The 18757-nt window shown below is 49.8% G+C and overlaps 2 protein-coding genes across 5 annotated transcripts in view; one reads left to right on the plus strand and one right to left on the minus strand.

Annotated features, from left to right (window-relative positions):
- Window positions 1-11251, plus strand: LOC120503226 (methylcrotonoyl-CoA carboxylase beta chain, mitochondrial-like). 3 transcript variants are annotated; one of them, XM_039711540.1, is made up of 13 exons: window positions 1-32; window positions 1356-1767; window positions 3719-3915; window positions 4795-4973; window positions 5766-5846; window positions 6033-6211; window positions 6938-7130; window positions 8127-8218; window positions 8403-8559; window positions 9056-9178; window positions 9550-9692; window positions 10028-10109; window positions 11015-11251. In XM_039711540.1, the coding sequence occupies exons 2-13, from the start codon at window positions 1367-1369 to the stop codon at window positions 11096-11098; spliced, it is 1911 nt and encodes a 636-aa protein (XP_039567474.1). In that variant the 5' UTR covers window positions 1-32; window positions 1356-1366; the 3' UTR covers window positions 11099-11251. The 3 variants fall into 3 exon arrangements, with proteins under 3 accessions (XP_039567474.1, XP_039567476.1, XP_039567475.1); XM_039711541.1 differs by lacking the exon at window positions 1-32 and adding an exon at window positions 243-330; XM_039711542.1 differs by lacking the exons at window positions 10028-10109; window positions 11015-11251 and having other exon boundaries at window positions 9056-9287; window positions 9550-9689.
- LOC120503225 (retinoid isomerohydrolase) overlaps window positions 11212-18757 on the minus strand; it is a 21686-nt gene continuing 14140 nt past the window's right edge. For both annotated transcript variants that reach the window (XM_039711536.1, XM_039711537.1), the window contains 13 exons: window positions 18361-18443; window positions 17891-18041; window positions 17512-17619; window positions 17280-17421; window positions 16543-16690; window positions 16220-16301; window positions 15894-16026; window positions 15637-15776; window positions 14673-14802; window positions 12998-13112; window positions 12799-12893; window positions 12598-12709; window positions 11212-12140 (listed from right to left, as the gene is read on the minus strand). In XM_039711536.1, the coding sequence (XP_039567470.1) occupies window positions 11989-12140; window positions 12598-12709; window positions 12799-12893; window positions 12998-13112; window positions 14673-14802; window positions 15637-15776; window positions 15894-16026; window positions 16220-16301; window positions 16543-16690; window positions 17280-17421; window positions 17512-17619; window positions 17891-18041; window positions 18361-18443 (1591 nt within the window). In that variant the 3' untranslated portion in view covers window positions 11212-11988. The remainder of the gene's footprint in view (window positions 12141-12597; window positions 12710-12798; window positions 12894-12997; window positions 13113-14672; window positions 14803-15636; window positions 15777-15893; window positions 16027-16219; window positions 16302-16542; window positions 16691-17279; window positions 17422-17511; window positions 17620-17890; window positions 18042-18360; window positions 18444-18757) is intronic.

The following is an 18757-nucleotide window of genomic DNA, read 5'->3' on the forward strand; positions in this document are numbered from 1 at the left end:
CCGCCCCGCCAGGCGGGCGGGGACCGCACGCGGTAAGGCAAGGGCGGCAGGGTCGGCCGGGCCAGGCCGGGCCGGGCGGGCTCGGGGTGGGCGGGGAGTGAGGCCAGAGGGGCCGGGGAGCGCCCTGGGGCACAGGACGCACAAGGAAGGGGACACCCAGTGCACTGGACACTCGGGGCATGGGGCACAGAGGGCACAGGACACCAGGGACAGAGGACACAGAGGGCACAGGACACCAGGGACAGAGCACACACACGGCACAGCACACAGGACACCGGGGGCGGGCCGTCCTGCGGAGCCGCCCCGCCAGGCGGGCGGGGACCGCACGCGGTAAGGCAAGGGCGGCAGGGTCGGCCGGGCCAGGCCGGGCCGGGCGGGCTCGGGGTGGGCGGGGAGTGAGGCCAGAGGGGCCGGGGAGCGCCNTCCCTGCCCGGCCCGGGCGGCCCCGGTCCGGCCCCGCAGGCCCGGCTGGGCCCACCCGGCACGGCCCGGAGCGGGGCTGTCCCCTCGCGGCCGCTGTGGCACGGCGGGGACCGGGGGTGTCCCCTCACAGCCCCCGCGGGAACAGGGTTGTCCCCTCACAGCTCCGGCGGGAGCAGGGCTGTCCGGCCCCTCACGGCCCTCACTGGAACAGAGGGTGTCCCCTCAGGAACCCCGCGAGTACAGGCAGTGTCCCCTCACGGGAAAAGAGGGTGTCCCCTCAGGAACCCGGCCCCCGCGGGAACAGGGAGTGTGCCCTCACAGCTCCGGCGGGAGCAGGGGTGTCCGTCCCCTCAAGGCCCTCACGGGAACAGAGGGTGTCCCCTCAGGAACCCCGCAGGAACAGGGATGTCCCCTCACAGCTCCCACAAGAACAGGGGTGTCCCCTCACAGCCCTCACGGGAACAGAGAGTGTCCCCTCAGGAACCCCGCAGGATCAGGGATGTCCCCTCATGACCCCCGCGGGTACAGGGGTGTCCCCTCACAACTCCCACAAGAACATGGTTTCCCCTCACGGCCCCCACAGGAACAGAGGGTGTCCCCTCACAGCTCCCGCAGGAACAGGGGTGTCCTCTCACGACCGACTGGAGTCAAAGCAGCTCCTCACGATCCTCAAAGCAGGAACCAGTGGTGTCCCCCCACGACTCCTGCGGGAAGACGGGAGTCGGGAATGCCGCCTCTCCACGCCCGATGCAGGGCTGGAGTCAGGGTGTCCCCTCACGGCAGAATGGAGTCAGGGCGGGCACCGGGGTGTCCCCTCACGGCAGAATGGAGTCAGGGGGTCCCCTCATGACCCGCTCCCGAGGCGAAGGGGCCACGCTGCCCCTCGGCCGAGGGAACCCGCTCTTTAATTCCTGCCGCTCGTTGTCCCTCAGCTCTCGGGGCCATGTGGAGCCCGGCCCGGCTGTGCGCCCTGGGCCGGCCGCGCCTCGGGCCGGCGGTGCTGCTGCAGCCCCTGACCCGCCTGCTCCAGAGGGAATACCGGGAGAAAACCCCTTCCTGCCTGCTCCAGAGGGAATACCGGGAACAACCCCTGACCCGCCTGCTCCAGAGGGAATACCGGGAGAAAACCCCTTCCTGCCTGCTCCAGAGGGAATACCGGGAGCTGCCGCTGCTGGGGCAGGGCTGGGGAAGGACACAGCCCCTGCTTCCCCGCCGGTTTTTAAGTAATAAACCCGAATCCAGGCGCCATCCCAAAACATTCCCGGTTCTAGACGGACGTGTCCCCGCCGTGTACCGAGACGCGTTCCAAGAGAATTTAAGGAACAGCGAGGCTGTGATTAAAAGGTAATGAAGCGGTTTTGTGGGGTTTTTAGAGCATTGCTGTTTGTGGCATGGTGTAAGAGTCACTTATGGCACTTTAGGGACTTTTAACATGGGGCAATACTTGCTCCATGGAGCAATGTAGCTGCCCAATCCCTGGAAGTGTCCAAGGGCAGGTTGGACAGGGCTTGGAGCAGCCTGGTGTCCCTGCCCATGGCAGAGGGTGGCACTGGATGAGCTTTGAGGTCCCTTCCAACACAAACCAGCCCGTGCAATGTTGACTGAAATACCCAAATCGAGGTGCAAACTATTTAAAACAGTGCCATGTGTTGTTTTGCATATATTGCCGAGAAATACTTTTTGCAGACCTACGTAACATTTGTTTTGTGTTGCATTTTGAATGCAGAGACGTAAATGGTGACTCACACACTCCTGACAGTAGGGATGGGTGCTGCAGTCCATCATAATTTACAGATAAAACGGAAAAAAGTGTTTTATGTGTTTGTCCCGAAAGATCAGACGGCACAATTGCAAAGGGCTTTGTTCAGGGGAGTGATCCACGAGCTGGAAGCAAAGCTTTGGAAAACACACTGTGCCCTCCTGTGGTGGCATTGAAGACATGATTAAAATCCTTTTCCTCCAAAGTTTTTCCAGCCTCCAGATTGTGCAGGGAGCCACACTCAGATCACAGTCACTCCCAAAGGGCTGTGTGAGTCTTTGTGTCAAACAACATTTACAGTTAAAGGTGATGCATCTGGGGGGGAAATGTGTTTGAAATAAAGGAAGAACTTGGTTTATTTAAGATCAAAATTGACATACCACGTTTGTTTACATTTTTTCAGTTTTTTACCTATACATGGTGATGCCCTGACAATACTATTGGGTAATAACTTCCTCCCTGTGACACTGCAGTATTCCCTGCTTTTACTATATCTTCCAGATTTATTAATTTATTCCACTTCCCAGTTACTGATTTTTGTCAGATAAACTTGTTGCAGGGCCTGACAGAGGAAGCTCTTGGCTGGATTATTCCCAAGAGCAGGTGGAACATGGAGGTTCATGCTGAATCAGGACAGGCACATTATGACAGCCTCATTATTATATGTTATATTATTGGCTTTATTAAACAGTTTTTAACTGTTTAAACAGCTAAGAAAAGTGAAATGTTTGCTTTAAATAATAGACCCTTGCTTTTTATTGCACCTTGGAAAAACAATAATCTGAAAATGTGAATTTATCTTCATTTTCATGCCATTTGTGTGAAAACTGTGCAATATATTTAAGCTCAGTCTGCTAAAGGGTAACTTGTAAGGAAAATGGTTTGGGTCAGGAGGGCCCTCAAAGCCCTCCCAGTGCCACCCTGCCCTGGCAGGGACACCTCCCACTGTCCCAGGCTGCTCCAAACCCATCCAGCCTGGCCTTGGGCACTGCCAGGGATCCAGGGGCAGCCACAGCTGCTCTGGCAATTCCAGCCCAGCCCCTGCCCAGGAACAATTCCCCATTCCCAATCTCCCATCCAGCCCTGCCCTCTGGCAGTGGGAGCCATTCCCTGTGTGCTGTCCCTCCATCCTTGTCCCCAGTCCCTCTGCAGCTCTCCTGGAGCCCCTCCAGGCCCTGCCAGGGGCTCTGAGCTCTCCCTGGATCCTTCTCCTGTCCAGGGGAGCCCCCCCAGCTCTCCCAGCCTGGCTCCAGAGGGGCTCCAGCCCTGCAGCAGCTCCAGGGGCTCCTCTGGGCAGGGCAGGCTGAGCTTCTCATCCAGCAACACCCCAAATCCTCCCGGTCTCCTCTCCATCCCTTCTCCCACAGCCCGAGTTTGTCCTGGCGATTTTCCCGGCCCAGGGCAGGACCTGCTCTCGGCCGCGTTGAACTCCTGAGGTTCCTCCGGCCTCACCTCTCCCCTGTGCGTGTCCCTCCCCTCCGGAGTGTGACCGCACCTCTCAGTTTTCCCCATGGAACTTTGTGTTTTGTCCATCAGGCACTCGGAACTGCTGGAGCGGGTGAAGGAAGGAGGGGGTCAGAAGGCCGTCCTGCGGCACACGCGGCGCAACAAGAAGGTGTTCGTGCGGGAGCGCCTGCGGCTGCTGCTGGACGACGCGGATTTCCTGGAGCTGTCCCCCCTGGCCGGGCTGCACTTGCCCTACGGGGATGTCCCTGCTGCCGGCTGCCTCACGGGTAATGGATCTTGGGGCCCTGGGAAAGGGGAACGGGGAGGAAAGGATGCTTGGAATGAAGGTTATGGGATATTTTACTCTCTGGAGTGCCTTCCTCGGAAAAGTGAACGCTGGATTTATCAAGTTCTTATTCCCAGCAGAATAGTTGAAGAACTGAAGAGTTCAGCCACTGCTGTTTTACTATAATGGGAGATAGAACAGTTTTTAATTTCTTCTAGATTTAGTAATTCTACTTACCACTTGCTAATTTTTGTCTCAAAAAATGCAGGGTGATGTGTCAAATCAGCTGTTGACACTTAAAGGAGAGGGGACAAAGTTGTTGTGAGAAACAGGAGCTGTGGCATACATTTTGAAGTGTTTTTCAAATCACAGACAGTTGCGTTTTCTATGCAGACATTGTCTCTTTAAACTGGAACAGCTCTTCAAAACGAAATTTCATTGAAATTCAATGACATTCAATTTCATTCAATATCAGCGAAATTGCGTTTTGAAGAGTGGTTTCAGTTTAGAAAGTAACTAGAAGAACAGTATGAAAACCCTTTTTTAAAATCACAGATTGTTATATTTTCCAGCTTTATAGGGGTAATTTTTAACTGCCTTCCCTTTTATCTCAAGGATTGGGAGTCACAGTGTTTTTTTTCCTGTTACATTGTCACTGGAAGTAAGTAAATTTATTTGAGGTTCTTCTCTCATTCAGATTAATTTTTTAAATACTGTAATTCCAGAGAACAGTGTAGATTTTTTCCCTGTGAGGTATTTTCAAGTTAATTTGGAGCTTCTTGATGTAGCGTTGCTGAGAAAAACTCCTGAAAAAGTTAAAAGGTTTGCCCCCCTTGCTTTGCCTGTTGCTTTAAATAAATATGTGTGGTACTGCTTGCAGGAATTGGCAGAATCCGTGGGGTCTGGTGTGTCTTCATTGCATATGATGCCACTGTGAAAGGAGGAACCATTTACCCAATTGGAGTGAAAAAGCAACTGAGAGCCCAGGAAATTGCCATGGAGAACAGGCTGCTGTCTGTGCACCTGGTGGACAGTGGGGGAGCCTTCCTACCCCTGCAGGTACTGCTGGCACTCTGCAGAGCAGAAAATATCAGTATTTATTTCATCACCTGGGCTGGTCCTGCACCTCCCACCTGAGCAGGGGTTAGAAACTCCAGTGAGTGTGCTGAACTGCTTTTGTGTCTCTCTGTACACAGTGGGAGGTGTCTATTTTCACTCCAGAATCTCTGAAGTGTTCTGTATTTTATTGTCCTGTTTGTGCCAGTGGTGCACTAAGCTCTGTGGCCTTTAAAAGTGGAGGTTTTGCAATTCTGACTGCAAAATAAGAATGTGAACAGCTTCTTTAGTGAAATGCAGAGATCATCCTGTCAGAGAGACGACTGCAGTTGTTCTCTCTCCACACTGAGGGCAAGCACACAGGAAAAGTTACCTGGAATTTTAAAGTTATTTAAAGTTATTAAATTTTAAAAGTTACCTGGAAGTTTACCTGGAATTGTATCCAAAACTAAGCAAAAAAGGAAACTGCCAAAGGCATTTCACAGATGAAGCAGAATTACCACCCTTTCTTTCGCCACATTCACAGTCAGTTTGTGTAGAATATATTGATTTCAGGAAAAAATCACACAACTTAACCTATGCTTTCAAAGCAAATGGATATTTTTGAGGGATTTGACAATGTATAGAGGAATAAATACCATAATGAATGCTGTATATGAAAGGCTCAGGAGTGATTATTAATGGAGACCTTCCCAGTGTCAGTTTTGGTGTGTTTGGGAATGAATGGAGTGAAAGGGAAGCATCAACTTTCACAGCTACCATTGAAAATCTCTTTTTCTTTTCCCTGTCCCTCAGTCAGAGCTGTTTCCTGACAAGCTGCATGGTGGCAGGGTTTTCTACAACGAGGCAATCATGTCTGCCATGGGAATCCCTCAGGTACAGTGGCATGGGGAGTGAGTGCAGGGGGTGTAGAGAAGGTGTAAATCTGTAGTAAATTTTGTTCTGTCTCTGGTTTGTTCCCCAAGCTGTGATTTAGCACTTTCTGCCTTTCTGAAACAGCTTTGGGCTTGGCTCTGCCTTTCCTGTCCCCTTTCCAGCACTGCTGTGTCTGTGTCCCCTCAGGTGGCCGTGGTGTGTGGCTCCTGTGTGGCTGGAGGTGCCTATGTGCCCACCATGGCTGAGGAATCCGTGATCATTGATAAAATTGGGACACTCTTCCTGGCTGGGCCACCCCTGGTGAAAGCTGCCACGGGAGAAGATGTCTCTCCTGAGGACCTTGGAGGAGCCAGGCTTCACTCACAGTGTGTGGAGTGTTCTCAAAGCCAGGGAATTCAGCACTCTCAGCCTGAAAGGAATGTGGCATTGGCATTTCAGAGCAGAGCTAAGAGTGAACCTGTGGTTACACTGGCTTGCCTTCTCAGGGTCAGGGATTTGGGTTAAATCAGCCAAATGGGAGTAAAATGATGTTATTGATGGGGTGAGGCAGGGACTGGACAGGTTGGATTTGGATCTCTATTGTTCCACATACTTCTTGAACAACTTCAGGCAAGTAATTTCCTCTGTGCCTCACAGTGAGCAGCTACAGAAGAGGGATGCTATCTTCTCTTTTCCAAGTGTTTTCCAGAATACTCATATTTAACCCAATTTTGCTACATGGAATACATTCCTATCTTTATATCTTGGCTGCAACCACTTATTTTGAAATAATTCCCAAAGTTTGCTTTCCTCTTTTCCCTTTTTGATATTGTCTGCCACAACAGCATCACAAAAATAGATGCCAAGGTGTTTGTTTAATCCAGATAAACACAAAATCATGGGGAAGAACAACCCCTTGCTGTGAGTTTCATTTGGGATTGGACTGCATGGAAATTCTACTGAGTGGTTGCTTTCAGCTCATTCACAGAAACAAATCACACAGTATTTCCACAGGGCATTTGGAGAGTGTCAGCTTTTTCACTAGAGTTTGGGTTTTCTCTCAGGATTCAGAACTCATTAATTCAATGCTAATTAACGTCTGTCTGTCCTAGAGTCAGTGGCTGCAGTGACCATTTTGCACCCTCAGAAGAGGAGGCCTATGAGTGCATTCGTAATGTTGTCTCCACCTTAAACTATGAGCCAGTGCCAGAGCAGGACAGGGAGCCTGACAGTCCCCTATACAGCCCTGAGGAGCTCCTGGGCCTGGCACCACTGGCTTACAGCTGCACTCTTCCTGTCAAACTGGTAAGGGAGCAGGGATTTCATTCCTGCATCCTTCACTCTGCCCTATCCCACAGCTCCAGATGTTATTCTGATTTACTACCTCATCTGTTTCATCCTGAAACAGAGCAGGATGGCAACAGTTCTGTGGAATTATAGAAAATATTTAAATTTATTATTAAAATCTTTATCATAAATAATTTATATTTATTACAGAAAATATATAAATGTTTATTATAAAATATGTAAATACCTGAAGTCCTGCTGGAGATAAAATAATCCCAGATTGTGCCAATGCTGCCCAGCTGTTTCCATGCACTGTTGGGATGCTTTCTTGGCTGCCTTGAGAACATACACCCCTTTAATGTCTGTGTTTCCCTTCCCCTGCCTTTTTGTTTCTTCCCGCAAGCATTCAAATAATGCAAAAGAAATGGTGAAATTACTGACTGATAAAACAACACAGCTCAAGTCAAACTTGTTTGAGGTAGGGAGAGACACTAAAGCTTAAGCAGAGACATGCAGAGCTACGCACACTGTTTCCATTGTGTTCTACATGAGATTTTGTCTCCATGGATGTGAATGCAGTATCTTTGCAGTGGTGAGTCCCTGCACTTGAGGGAATTGACTGTAGAAAGCTTTGAAGGCAGCTTTTAACTGTGTTGGAAGAGAACATGAGCCATATGAACCAAGCATTTCTTTTGCATAAAATCTAAAACTGCACACACTGGGGTTTGCTTTTTGCTTTTTTACATTTTTATGCCCAGGAACAATTGTGCTTTGTAAAACTAAAATGATTTTGGAGTTGACCTTTGTCTTAAAATACACAGTTGGTAATTAAACTAAACACAGATTGGGTGGTTTGTGCATATTGAGCATTTAGCAAGTCACCCAAAGACCCTCTGTGCTCATCTTGTGTAACTCAGGTCTGCTGCTGTTTGAACAGAGCATTTCTTTTAGCAGAACTCTCCTATTTTCACCTCAATTTCTCTAGAAAAGTCAAGTCTGTGTATTTCTTTGCAGATCCTGAGCCGCCTGGTGGATGGAAGCAGATTCCAGGAATTCAAGGCCACTTATGGAACAGAATTAGTGACAGGATTTGGCCATGTGGAAGGGTATGGCTGGGAGCATTCCCCATCCAAATGGATGGATGTGCATTTCTCAACAGCTTTTGTGGCCTCAGCAGGTTCCACACCACTCCAGTCATTCCCAGGGTTCAAAAGGGAGAATCATGGAATTGCTGAGGTTGGAAAGGACCTCTCAGATCATGGAGTCCAACTGTCCATGTTTGTTCTGTAGGCACTTGGTGGGCATCGTGGCCAGCAATGGGGAGCTGGCTCACAATGCTGCTCTCAAGGGCAGCCACTTTGTCCAGCTCTGTGGCCAGAGGGGAATTCCCATCCTCTTCCTCCAAAACACTGCTCCACAGCCAGCAGGGCCTGCAAGCATCTCACAGGTATGGCATGTTTGCTTTGATGCATTTCAAACAACCCTTAGCTCTTGTTGGGCCTAAAGTTAGATTTTCAGAATTATTAACTGTTAGGAAAAATAGTTTTTTAAGCACTCTTGATGAATCTTCATAATGATTTTGCTAATAGAAAGATTCAAGAACTTTCTCACTTGAATTTTAAGCAGGGCTGGATAAAATTATACAGTTCAGTTGGCAAAGCTGGAAAGTTTGGCATTTGCAGTGCTTTTGACATTGAAATACAACTTATTGATTCCTCTGCTAACTCTACACTTCAGAAAATTGGCTATTTCTCTTTTGAAAGTGAAGGCAGTAGGATCTGTCCTGGGCTAAGGAAAGTAAAACCTCCATTAGGTCCCAGATCTGTTTCTGCAGAACTGTAAATAAATAAATAAATATATAAATTAGAAATACAAGTTTGTTGGGAGTGGGGAGAATCTATAATAAAGTCTTAAAGGATCTAAAATATCTATTTTTATTCCAGGCAGAGGCTCATTCCAACAGGCTGAAGGCCCATGCCTCCATGATGGCTGCAGTTGCCTGTGCTGCAGTTCCCAAAATAACCATTGTCATTGGAGGCTGTTTTGGGAGTGACAGCTACGTCATGGTATGGGTGGCACCAGTCCAGGGCTTGGGGACACACCTGTCACACTGCTCAAGTGTCACTGCACTTCTAAAACACAGCTGGGGAGCCTGAGCTCTGAACTAATATTTAAGTAAGAAACGCAACAATGAATGTGATTGCTGAGAAGCAAACATGGAAGAATTGAACGTGGAAGTGCTTGGAATTCAAAATGAAATATTAAAATAGAAATATTGAGGGCAGTGGGGAGGTGGTGGTTCCAGCACAGGGTGTCTGTCCTCAAACAAATCCACTTGTGTTCCATCCTGCCTTGCCCTTGGTTCTTTCATCCCACAGACACCTTTTTGTGATTCATCTCTGTGGGTTTGTTCTGTTGTTTGGTTTTTCCCTTGCAGTGTGGGAGATCATTCAGTCCAAACTTTCTGTTCCTGTGGCCCAATGCAAGAGTTGGTCTTGTGGATTCTCAACATTTCCCCACAGTTCCACCAGCTGGGGACTGGACAGGAGAGGAGCTGGAGCTCAAACAGCTGAAGGCAAAGTAAGGACATTCAATATAAACCTGACAGGGATTTCATTGTTAAATTACCTACTTTTGTTCATCTTACAGAGCAACACATCCTGACTAATGAAACAAACATGGATCTACTAAAAAAATATTTTAAATTTCACTGTAATTTAATGTCTTTCTGTTAGAGTCTTCCTGTTACTGCAGAATGGTCACTCTGTTATTTGCTGGTTTCTGAATAATTTTAACAGCAGTGCTGCCCATTCTCCTCAGATGGATGGATTTGCCTGTTTCAGTTGTAATTTCTTCTCACTGCTCTGCTGTTTTTGTTGTGCTTTTAAGCCAGTTCAATTCTCTGCCCTCTCCAGGCTGGAGGAAGAAAGCAGTGCCTTCTACTCCTCTGCCAGGCTCTGGGATGATGGGATCATTCTTCCTCAAGACACCAGGAAGGTGGGTTTTCCTTTTAGGCCCTTTTATTCTCCAGTCTCACAGTGGGTGGACATGACTCACCCAGGGTTGGCAATGTGCTGGTTCCAGACCTGGGGCTCCCACTTCTCACTCCATGGAATTTCTCTCTGTAATTCTCATCCTGTCTCTTCCTCATTAGTTTATCCAAAAATTTTCTCTTGAATTCTGGTTACTTGACCACAGATTTTCCTCACTGAGCCTCTCCTTTGACTTTACCATAATTTGAATCTGCATCTGAATCCCTTTTTTCCATATAATTACCTATATCATCATTCTTTGGAGTTTGGGCTCCTCAGAATTCCTTTTGTTTCCAAAACATTCTTTTCTCCTGGGATGTCACTTTTTGCAATTTTCTCTTCCTTTAAATTTGCTGTGTACATTTGGGGTGCTCCCCTGCCTTTTTATTGATTTGAAATTGGCAGACATCCCTCCCTCCTTTAGGTTCTTTCTGAAAGCTGTTGCCTTTGTTCTTTTATTTTTCCTTGTTAGATTGTTTGTTAGCAATAAAAATCTTCCCTGCACTTCTGAAGTTTGTTTACTTGAAGATCTCAATCTGTCCTGGTTTTAGCTGGGGTTAAATCACAACACAACCCTTCTAAATATGGTAATATTTATGGAACTGTGTGGATGGTAAATATTTTCATGAAGTTTATGGGAACTTTGATAACGGGAGAGCACCAAGAAGTGTTTTTAGTCCTAGAGCCCTGAAATTCCCACTTTATGAGCTACACATGAAAATAAGAGAGAGTTTCACTGTTCATGTTACCATGTTCAGTGTTTCACAAACCGAAGGAACAAATAAATAAGCACAGAACTAATGAGTTGTGCTGGTTGGGGGTTTTTTTGTTTGAGGCTCATTGCTTCTATTGTTTTTTGTTTTTAATTAGGTGATTGCCCAGTGCTTGGAGATCATGGAACAGAAGAAGTACCAGGCTGTGTCTCCCCGTTCCCATCCCATAATCAGGATGTAACTGCAGACCCCTCAAACCAGAATCCTCTACCAGAACTTTGAGTATAAAGATTTTCTAATTCTTTGATACCATGAATAAAAGTGTTGAACAGTTGAAGACAAACAAGAATCCCAGACTGTAAATCTGCTTTTAATATTAATAAAAAAACCAAATCAACAATAAATCAACAATAGCCTCTTTTAACATCAGCTGAAAGTTTACTTTGGGAGAAGGAAGGATTAGGCTGAACATCTGTAGCACTCTAAAGAAGCAAAGTCAGCCCAAGGGGTAACAATTGCTTGATTTTTTCATGTCCATGTTTTAACATGAAATCCAGAAATCAAGGAACTGCACTTGCACAAAAGAAAGGGAAAGGAGAAAACACACAAGGGAAGGTGTGCAGTTTGCAGCCTGGGTGAAGAACAAAACTCTGCCTGCCATACTCTTGGGATTCCCAAAGCAGCTGTGGAAAACTCCACTGGGATACCTGAGCATACCCCAGCAATGACCAGGATGATGTTTCATCCAGAATCCTTCAGTACAGCTAATAATTCTCAACCATGTAACAGACCACAGCCAGTTGTACACAATGTTACCATGTGTGAAAGTGCTGAGGTAACTCTGCTCTTTCAGCCTCTTCACTCTGCTGCAGCTACAAAGTTTAATTTTGCATAAACAGAACCTCTCCACCACCCCCATCTGGTGGTTTAGCTGGAAATAATACCAAAGGGCACATTTAAAAAATACCTGATTAACCATTTTGAAGAATCATTGACAAGACTGAACTGCTTGATCTGAGTTAAGCAGCCCCACAAATGCAGAGGGCTGTGGAAGGAGTTTGGGTCACCTGTAAACGGAGACTGCACCTTTTGGGAGCTGGAGGAAGCCCGGGCAGGTGTTGCTGTCTGTGCTCACGCTCTCTTGAAAAGGCCATGGAATGTCACGGGAATGTTCACCTCCACCTCGGCCCTGGCCACCTCGCTCATGTCTTTGGCGTTGAGGATGAGGAGGAAGGCAGGCTTGGGCCCTGCCCCCGGGCTGATCACGATGCTCAGCACCACCCCTGCAAGGTGAGAACACGATGGGTGTGGCCCAGGTGGGTGTGGGCTGTGTCTGACCCCGGCTGGGCAAGGCGAGAGCAGCCTGGCACTCGGGGCACCAGAGATCCCAGGAGTGTCATCGATGCTGAGGGACACGGGCAGGGACACAGCACAGGCTGCCCAGGGAAGCTGTGGCTGCCCCAGCCCTGCAAGGGTCCAAGGCCAAGTTCAAGGCTTGGAGCAACCTGGGACAGTGAAAGGTGTCCATGCCCAGGGCAGCAGGTGGAATGGGATGAGTTTTAAGGTCCCTCCTAACTCAAAAATTTTATTATTCTAATTTTAGTTTTCCTGTGTTTCCTCAGAAATTTCCCACCAGTGTTAGCACCTGTCCCATCTCAGCCCTGCAGCCAGCCTGGCACAGCCCTTCCCAGTCCCCATCCCAATCCCAATCCCAATTCCACCACCCCCCAGCATCATTACCATCATCTTCCTCCAGTGCATCTGGGTGGGAAACGAAGATCGGCTCTGATGGGTACGCATCCGGCTCCTGCCACACCCAGGTCTCCTTGGTTTTCACGTTCAGCTTGCACAGCTAAAGGTGGGGACAACACACAACACAGAGCTCAGAAATACTCCTTGGTGTCCCCAAACTGAAGCCATCCCCCACTGGCTGATCGTTACCCTGTCTGGGACAAAGTGGTTCAGCCCCAGCCCGTAGGTGTACGTGTACGGCTTCCCACCGTACTTCCTGTAGTTGATCTGAGGGAATTCAAAGGCTGCAAGGAAAAATAAATATGTATAAATGCTGAGGATTAGTGGGACACGGTGTGCAGGTGGCAGGTGGCCTGTGTGACCTGGGGGAGCTGGGGTGTCATCGTACCGTGACGTGGCCCTGAGAAAATCACCTCTGGCTCCAGCCAGATGGTCTCGTCACTGCGCAGCGTCGCTGTGGCTGTCGTGTAGGGCAGCGTGACCAGGTTCTTCCCTGTGTCAGCCTGTGACAAAGAGAAATCAATACCCAAGAGGCTGGAGAACAGTTTTGGTTTATTTGCACAGAACTGTAGCAAACAGCACTGAACAGGGAAGGCAGCAACGTGTGGCAGAGCCTCAGGAGCAGCAGGAGGCGACTGCTGCCGTGTGCTTGGCAGTGCTGCAAGGACTGTCCTGTTCCTCAGCCTAAACACAACTTCCCTCACTGCTGAAGACATTCAGAGGTTTCATTAAGCACTGCCACGTGGGCTTGCACTCCTCACTTGATCCACAGCCCAGTGAGCTCCGTGAGAGGCTCTGCTGACCGGTCCCCTGCAGCCCTCGGCCCACGAGTGGGGTCATCAAAAGGAACCCAGCAGCTGCCAGCCAGAGAGCTCTGTCTGTGCCAGGCTGGCAGCTCCAGGGACCTCACACCATGGCCTGGAGGATGTAACCACACATGCCTGGGCTGTGGCTGCTCCCTTCTGTGCTATGAGCAGATCCAGTGTTGACTGCTGCCCCTCAGGCTCTGCCATGAACGGTAACACATGGAGTCATCAAAGAGTTTGGGTTGGAAGGGATCTTAAAGCTCATCTCATTTTCTTTGCCATGGGTAGGGATGCCTTCCACTAGACCAGTAATTCAGAGCTCCATCCAGCCCAACCTCGGACATTTCCAGGGGATGGGATGGGGCAGCCACAACCTCTCTGGGCAGCCATATAAATAAACTAGAAAAACATTGATCGAGTTTGGGTTGGAAGGGATCTTAAAGCTCATCTCATTTTCCTCACCACGGGCAGGGAGGAAAGACCACTTACTCAGAGCTCCATCCAGCCCAACCTTGGACACTTCCAGGGATAAGGCAGCCACAACCTCTCTGGGCAGCCATATAAATAAACTAGAAAAACATTGATCCGCTGAAGAAAATACAGAGTTTCTCTGAGAGAATACTTCCAGTTTGCCCTCTAACCCTAACCCTATCTAAATGAAAAGGCTGAATGTGAAGTCAGAGGGGAGCAGACTGCAGTACCTTGTCGATGCTCAGGGGCAGGACGTATCTGCGCGCCTCGGGCTGCGGCGCCTTCTCCGCCTGCCGCTTCACCTCGTCCCAGTTGGCCCGAAGGTTGGCCAGGTACAGGTAATTGTAGACAAACTCAAACCTGCACCAAACAGCACCACAGACAGGAACACGGCTGGGCTTTGCAAGTGTGGGGGAAGTGTAGGTGGTTTTTGCCTAAAAGTCATACAAGTGAAGAATGGTTTGGGTTGGGAGGGGCCTTAATGTTTGTCTTGTCTCAGCCCCTGGCATGGGCAGGGTCACCTTCCACTGTCCCAGGGTGCTCCAAGTCCTGTCCAACCTGGTCTTGGACACTGCCAGGGATGGGGCAGAACAGAGTGACAGAAGCTCCAGCCCAGCTCCTCTGCAGTGCTAGCAGCCACAACCTCTCTGGGCAGCCATATAAATAAACTAGAAAAACATTGATCAGCTGAAGAAAATACAGAGTTTCTCTGAAAGCCCATACTTCCAGTTTGCCCTCTAAATGAAAAGGCTGAATGTGAAGTCAGAGGGGAGCAGACTGCAGTACCTTGTCGATGCTCAGGGGCAGGACGTATCTGCGCGCCTCGGGCTGCGGCGCCTTCTCCGCCTGCCGCTTCACCTCGTCCCAGTTGGCCCGAAGGTTGGCCAGGTACAGGTAATTGTAGACAAACTCAAACCTGCACCAAACAGCACCACAGACAGGAACACGGCTGGGCTTTGCAAGTGTGGGGGAAGTGTAGGTGGTTTTTGCCTAAAAGTCATACAAGTGAAGAATGGTTTGGGTTGGGAGGGGCCTTAATGTTTGTCTTGTCTCAGCCCCTGGCATGGGCAGGGTCACCTTCCACTGTCCCAGGGTGCTCCAAGTCCTGTCCAACCTGGTCTTGGACACTGCCAGGGATGGGGCAGAACAGAGTGACACAAGCTCCAGCCCAGCTCCTCTGCAGTGCTAAGCTGTGAGTGCAGCCCCTGTCAGGAAAACCCTGCTGGTGTTCAGCACAGGCACAGGAAGGGGTTTGGAGCAACCTTGCTCATGGTAGGCGGTGGAACAAGATGAATTTTATGGTCCCTTCCAACCCAAAGCAGTCTGGAAATCTCTGATTCTATGCCAGGATCAGCTCAGCTCAGGGTGTCCTGGGTATGCAGCCAGCACAGGGTTGAACTTCATCATTTCAGTGCCACATCTCTGTGTTTACGTGAAGAGCAGCATTCAAGCCTCACACACACACTGCTCATTACAGCCTCAGGAGCCAGAATAGCATCAACCCTTCACCAATCACTAACATTTCTTAAAGATAAAAGTAAATAAAAGATTACAATATTTTTTTCCTGGATTATGAGTGCCAAGCAGGCTCCCTGCACCTCTGGAGAGCTCAGTGCTGTATAGTCTACATGTCACCACGTGTTAAATGGGTTGGTGGAAGTGCCAGAAGCCCCAGCAGGGATGTGCCAGGGCAGGGAGGGCGTGTGTGGTGCAAGGGGCAGTTGTGATGCTCGGGGACCCTTGGCCTCACCCCTTCCAGGTGCACAGGTCCACGATCAGGAACCCGTTGTCCTCGTAGGTGTTGATGTGGTGGAAGAGGTTGAAGGCCGAGGTGCGGTACTTGAGGTTGAGGAGCCTGCCTTTCTTCTTCTCTGCCACGTGAAGCCACACCTGGAAACCACACAGCAGCTGGGCTTGGGCTCAGGGAAATGAAGGTGAAGCCAATGGACCTCCCAAGCCAGGTGTGGCTGCCCAGTCCAGCCCAGTTTGGGATGACCCCGTGCTTACCCCCATGGTCTCGTTGGACTCAAAGCAGTCCATGTAGTTGGCTCCCCAAAGGCTCCAGGAGGAGAGGAACTTGAGGAGGTTGATTTTCACTGGTGTCTCCACAAACACGATGTAGTTTGGGGTCAGCCCAAAGCTGTTGGGAAAGGCAGGGGAGCACATCAGGCTCACTGGGGTCAGTTTGGACAAAAACCATGGAGCTCCTTATCTTAAACACATGGATCATCACTCAAAATGACCCAGATTTTGGTTAATCACCTAATTTCGTTGATTACATGTGAAAACCCATCCCTGGTTCCAACTGACCTGCTGACCCCATGGAATGTTACCTGTGGACATAGGAGGGCTTAAACCTGTCACTGCAGGGGAACTGCACCACCACCTCCGACTTGTTCATGGGGTCTTCCTTGTCTGCAATGGGACAGGTGAGAGGTTATGCAGGTCTGTACTTACAGCATCTACCCAGCAAATTTCTGCCTTTAGCACAAAATTCATCATTTAGAAGCCACCTGGAAGTGACTTTAAATACAACATTAAAAAATGAAAGGAGCTTAGAAAAAGCCTAACTCGATAACAAAGTTCATTTCAAGGATAAAGAAATGATTCCTAAGGGAAAAGTTTCCCAGCTGGCTCCGAGGTGGGACTGACTGACCTGCCTGCAGGGGAGGAATCCGGATGATGTTGTAGGCCAGGGCAAAGTTCTTCCCAAAGCAATTCCCGATGTTGTAAACGGTGCCGTCGTTCTCAATGTGGGGATGAGCTGTTGCCCCGTTGACAGACACATATTTACAGAGATCCACCTGGAGAACAGCAGGGACAGATCAGGAGCTTCCCTGGCAGGAGGTGGGAAGGCACAGGCTCTGCAAGGTGTTGTGAGTCAACACATCCTTGCTGTGCATGTGGGAAGTTCCTCTCAAAGTCTGCAACTGAGCTCTGATTTGCAAACTCCAACCCTAACCTGAAGATGCTCCTGGGGCTGGAGCCCCTCTGCCATGGGAGAGCTGGGGGTGTTCAGCCTGGAGGGGAGAATATTCAGGGGGGACCCTTCCAGTGCCTGAAGGGGCTCCAGGAGAGCTGGAGAGGAACTGGGATGGAGGGACAGGAGGGCAGAGTTAGATGGGATATTGGGAAGAATATCTGTGAAGAATATCTGTGAGATCCTGGCACAGGGTGCCCAGAGCAGCTGTGGCTGCCCCTGCATCCCTGGCAGTGCCCAAGGCCAGGCTGGATGAGGCTTGGAGCAGCCTGGGACAGTGGGAGGTGTCCCTGCCATGGCAGGGGTGGCACTGGGTGGGCTTTAAGATCCCAACCCAACCCATTCTGTGACTCCATGATTTTCATTTTAGTTTTCCTTCTCCACACCTCTGTCCTCCCAGGACAAAGACCCACCTGCTTGATGGTCTCCAGGGTGTCTGGGTTAATCCTGGTGATGAAGTTGGTCTCAGTACAGGCATAGTAATCCTCACCCACAGGGTAGACATTCACCAGGGCGTTATCTGTCACCTCCACACCTTTGAAGTAGGAGAAAAACCTGAGCAGAGAAAACCGACAGGCAGTCAGGGGCTCCTGGGAAGCAGAAACTCCATAGGATGTCCCAGCAATGTCTGCACCCCCGAGGTACCTGGAGAAGATGTTCTTGCAGGGGTCTGGGTAGGCATAGGTGCCAAACTCCGTGATCACGATCCTCTTCTCCGTCATGGCTCGCACGTAGGCGTCAGTCCGGACAAACCTGGGGGCCAGGAGGGGAAACTGCTGCAGTGACACCAGGCTGTGCAGTAAATACAAATATTCCTTTGATGAACCTCCTGAGAGCTCTGGGAGCTCTCCACAGCCTCACGTAGCATCTGGAGCTGGGTTTAACGATATCACTGCTAGAGCTCTTCCAATAACCAGATGGACTCAAAATAACCAGGATGTCCCACAGGCACAGCCTGCTCCCAGCATTTCAGACAGCAAATGCTTCCTTATTCAGTCCTTTTGCTTGGAGAACTGGCACGTACCTTCGGTGGTAGGTGACGTGCCCCTCCTTGAAGTCGAACTTGTGGAGCAGTGCCTGGCCATCAAAGAGGTGGTAGAAGGGCTCCGAGCCCACCTCAAACAAGCCAGGACCACATCTCAGGAGGCTTCCTCGCAGCCAGGTGGGAATCCTGCCTGTAGGAGATCCATTGGGATGGGCACGGCAAATCAGACCAAGGAATTTTTATTGTGACAGCGAGAAAATCAAAACTTCATTTTCTAATTAGTGTTTAAACACATATGAGCTCTTCAAGCTCTGATTTCTTCACACCTGCTGTGGACCAAGACATGCAGTATTGTCTAAAGAGCCCCCCACCCAATCTGATCTTTCTCCACCCCAAACCACCAGCCCTGTGAGCTCCTTCACATCCAGCCTGGTAAAGCCTTGGAGCCCTGGAAGCCCCTGAGCTGCGGGAGCAAAGGAGAGAAGGAGGAGGTGAGGCCCCAGACCAACCTGTGACGTGGGCAGTCACTGGAGAGGACAGCTCCTCCACTGTCTCAAAGAGCTTCTTGTAGCCTCCAGCAGGATGCTCCACCCTGAAAGGGCACAGCTGGGTGAGCCCGGAGCAGGGCACAGCTGGGAGCCCCTCCCAGGGAGGATGGATCTTTCTGCACGGAATGATCCGTGACTTGCAAAGAACTTGAGGGGGGAAGAAGGAGCAGCTTTCCATGGGGAAAGGCTCTGAGGCTCCAAACAGCTGCTGAGAACTGTCCTGAGCATGAGGAGGGACAGGGACACCGAGGGGACAGCCCAACAAACCAGGACACCCAAATCACCAGAAAGCAAAATCCAGCTTGTATCTCCCAGCTCTTGGAAAAGCCTTTTTTTTTTTTTTTCCCTTCTTTCTCTT

The sequence above is a fragment of the Passer montanus genome, unplaced genomic scaffold, assembly GCF_014805655.1.
Source record: "Passer montanus isolate IOZ18808 unplaced genomic scaffold, ASM1480565v1 scaffold25, whole genome shotgun sequence".
Taxonomy (NCBI): Eukaryota; Metazoa; Chordata; class Aves; order Passeriformes; family Passeridae; genus Passer; species Passer montanus.

Bases quoted from the DNA above. Each gene is read 5' to 3' on its own strand.
- LOC120503226 (XM_039711540.1), top strand. From the start codon at position 1,367: ATGTGGAGCCCGGCCCGGCTGTGCGCCCTGGGCCGGCCGCGCCTCGGG. The intron at 9,179-9,549 runs GTATGGGTGGCA...TTTCCCTTGCAG, and splicing joins GGAGTGACAGCTACGTCATG to TGTGGGAGATCATTCAGTCC. The intron at 9,693-10,027 runs GTAAGGACATTC...TGCCCTCTCCAG, and splicing joins CTCAAACAGCTGAAGGCAAA to GCTGGAGGAAGAAAGCAGTG.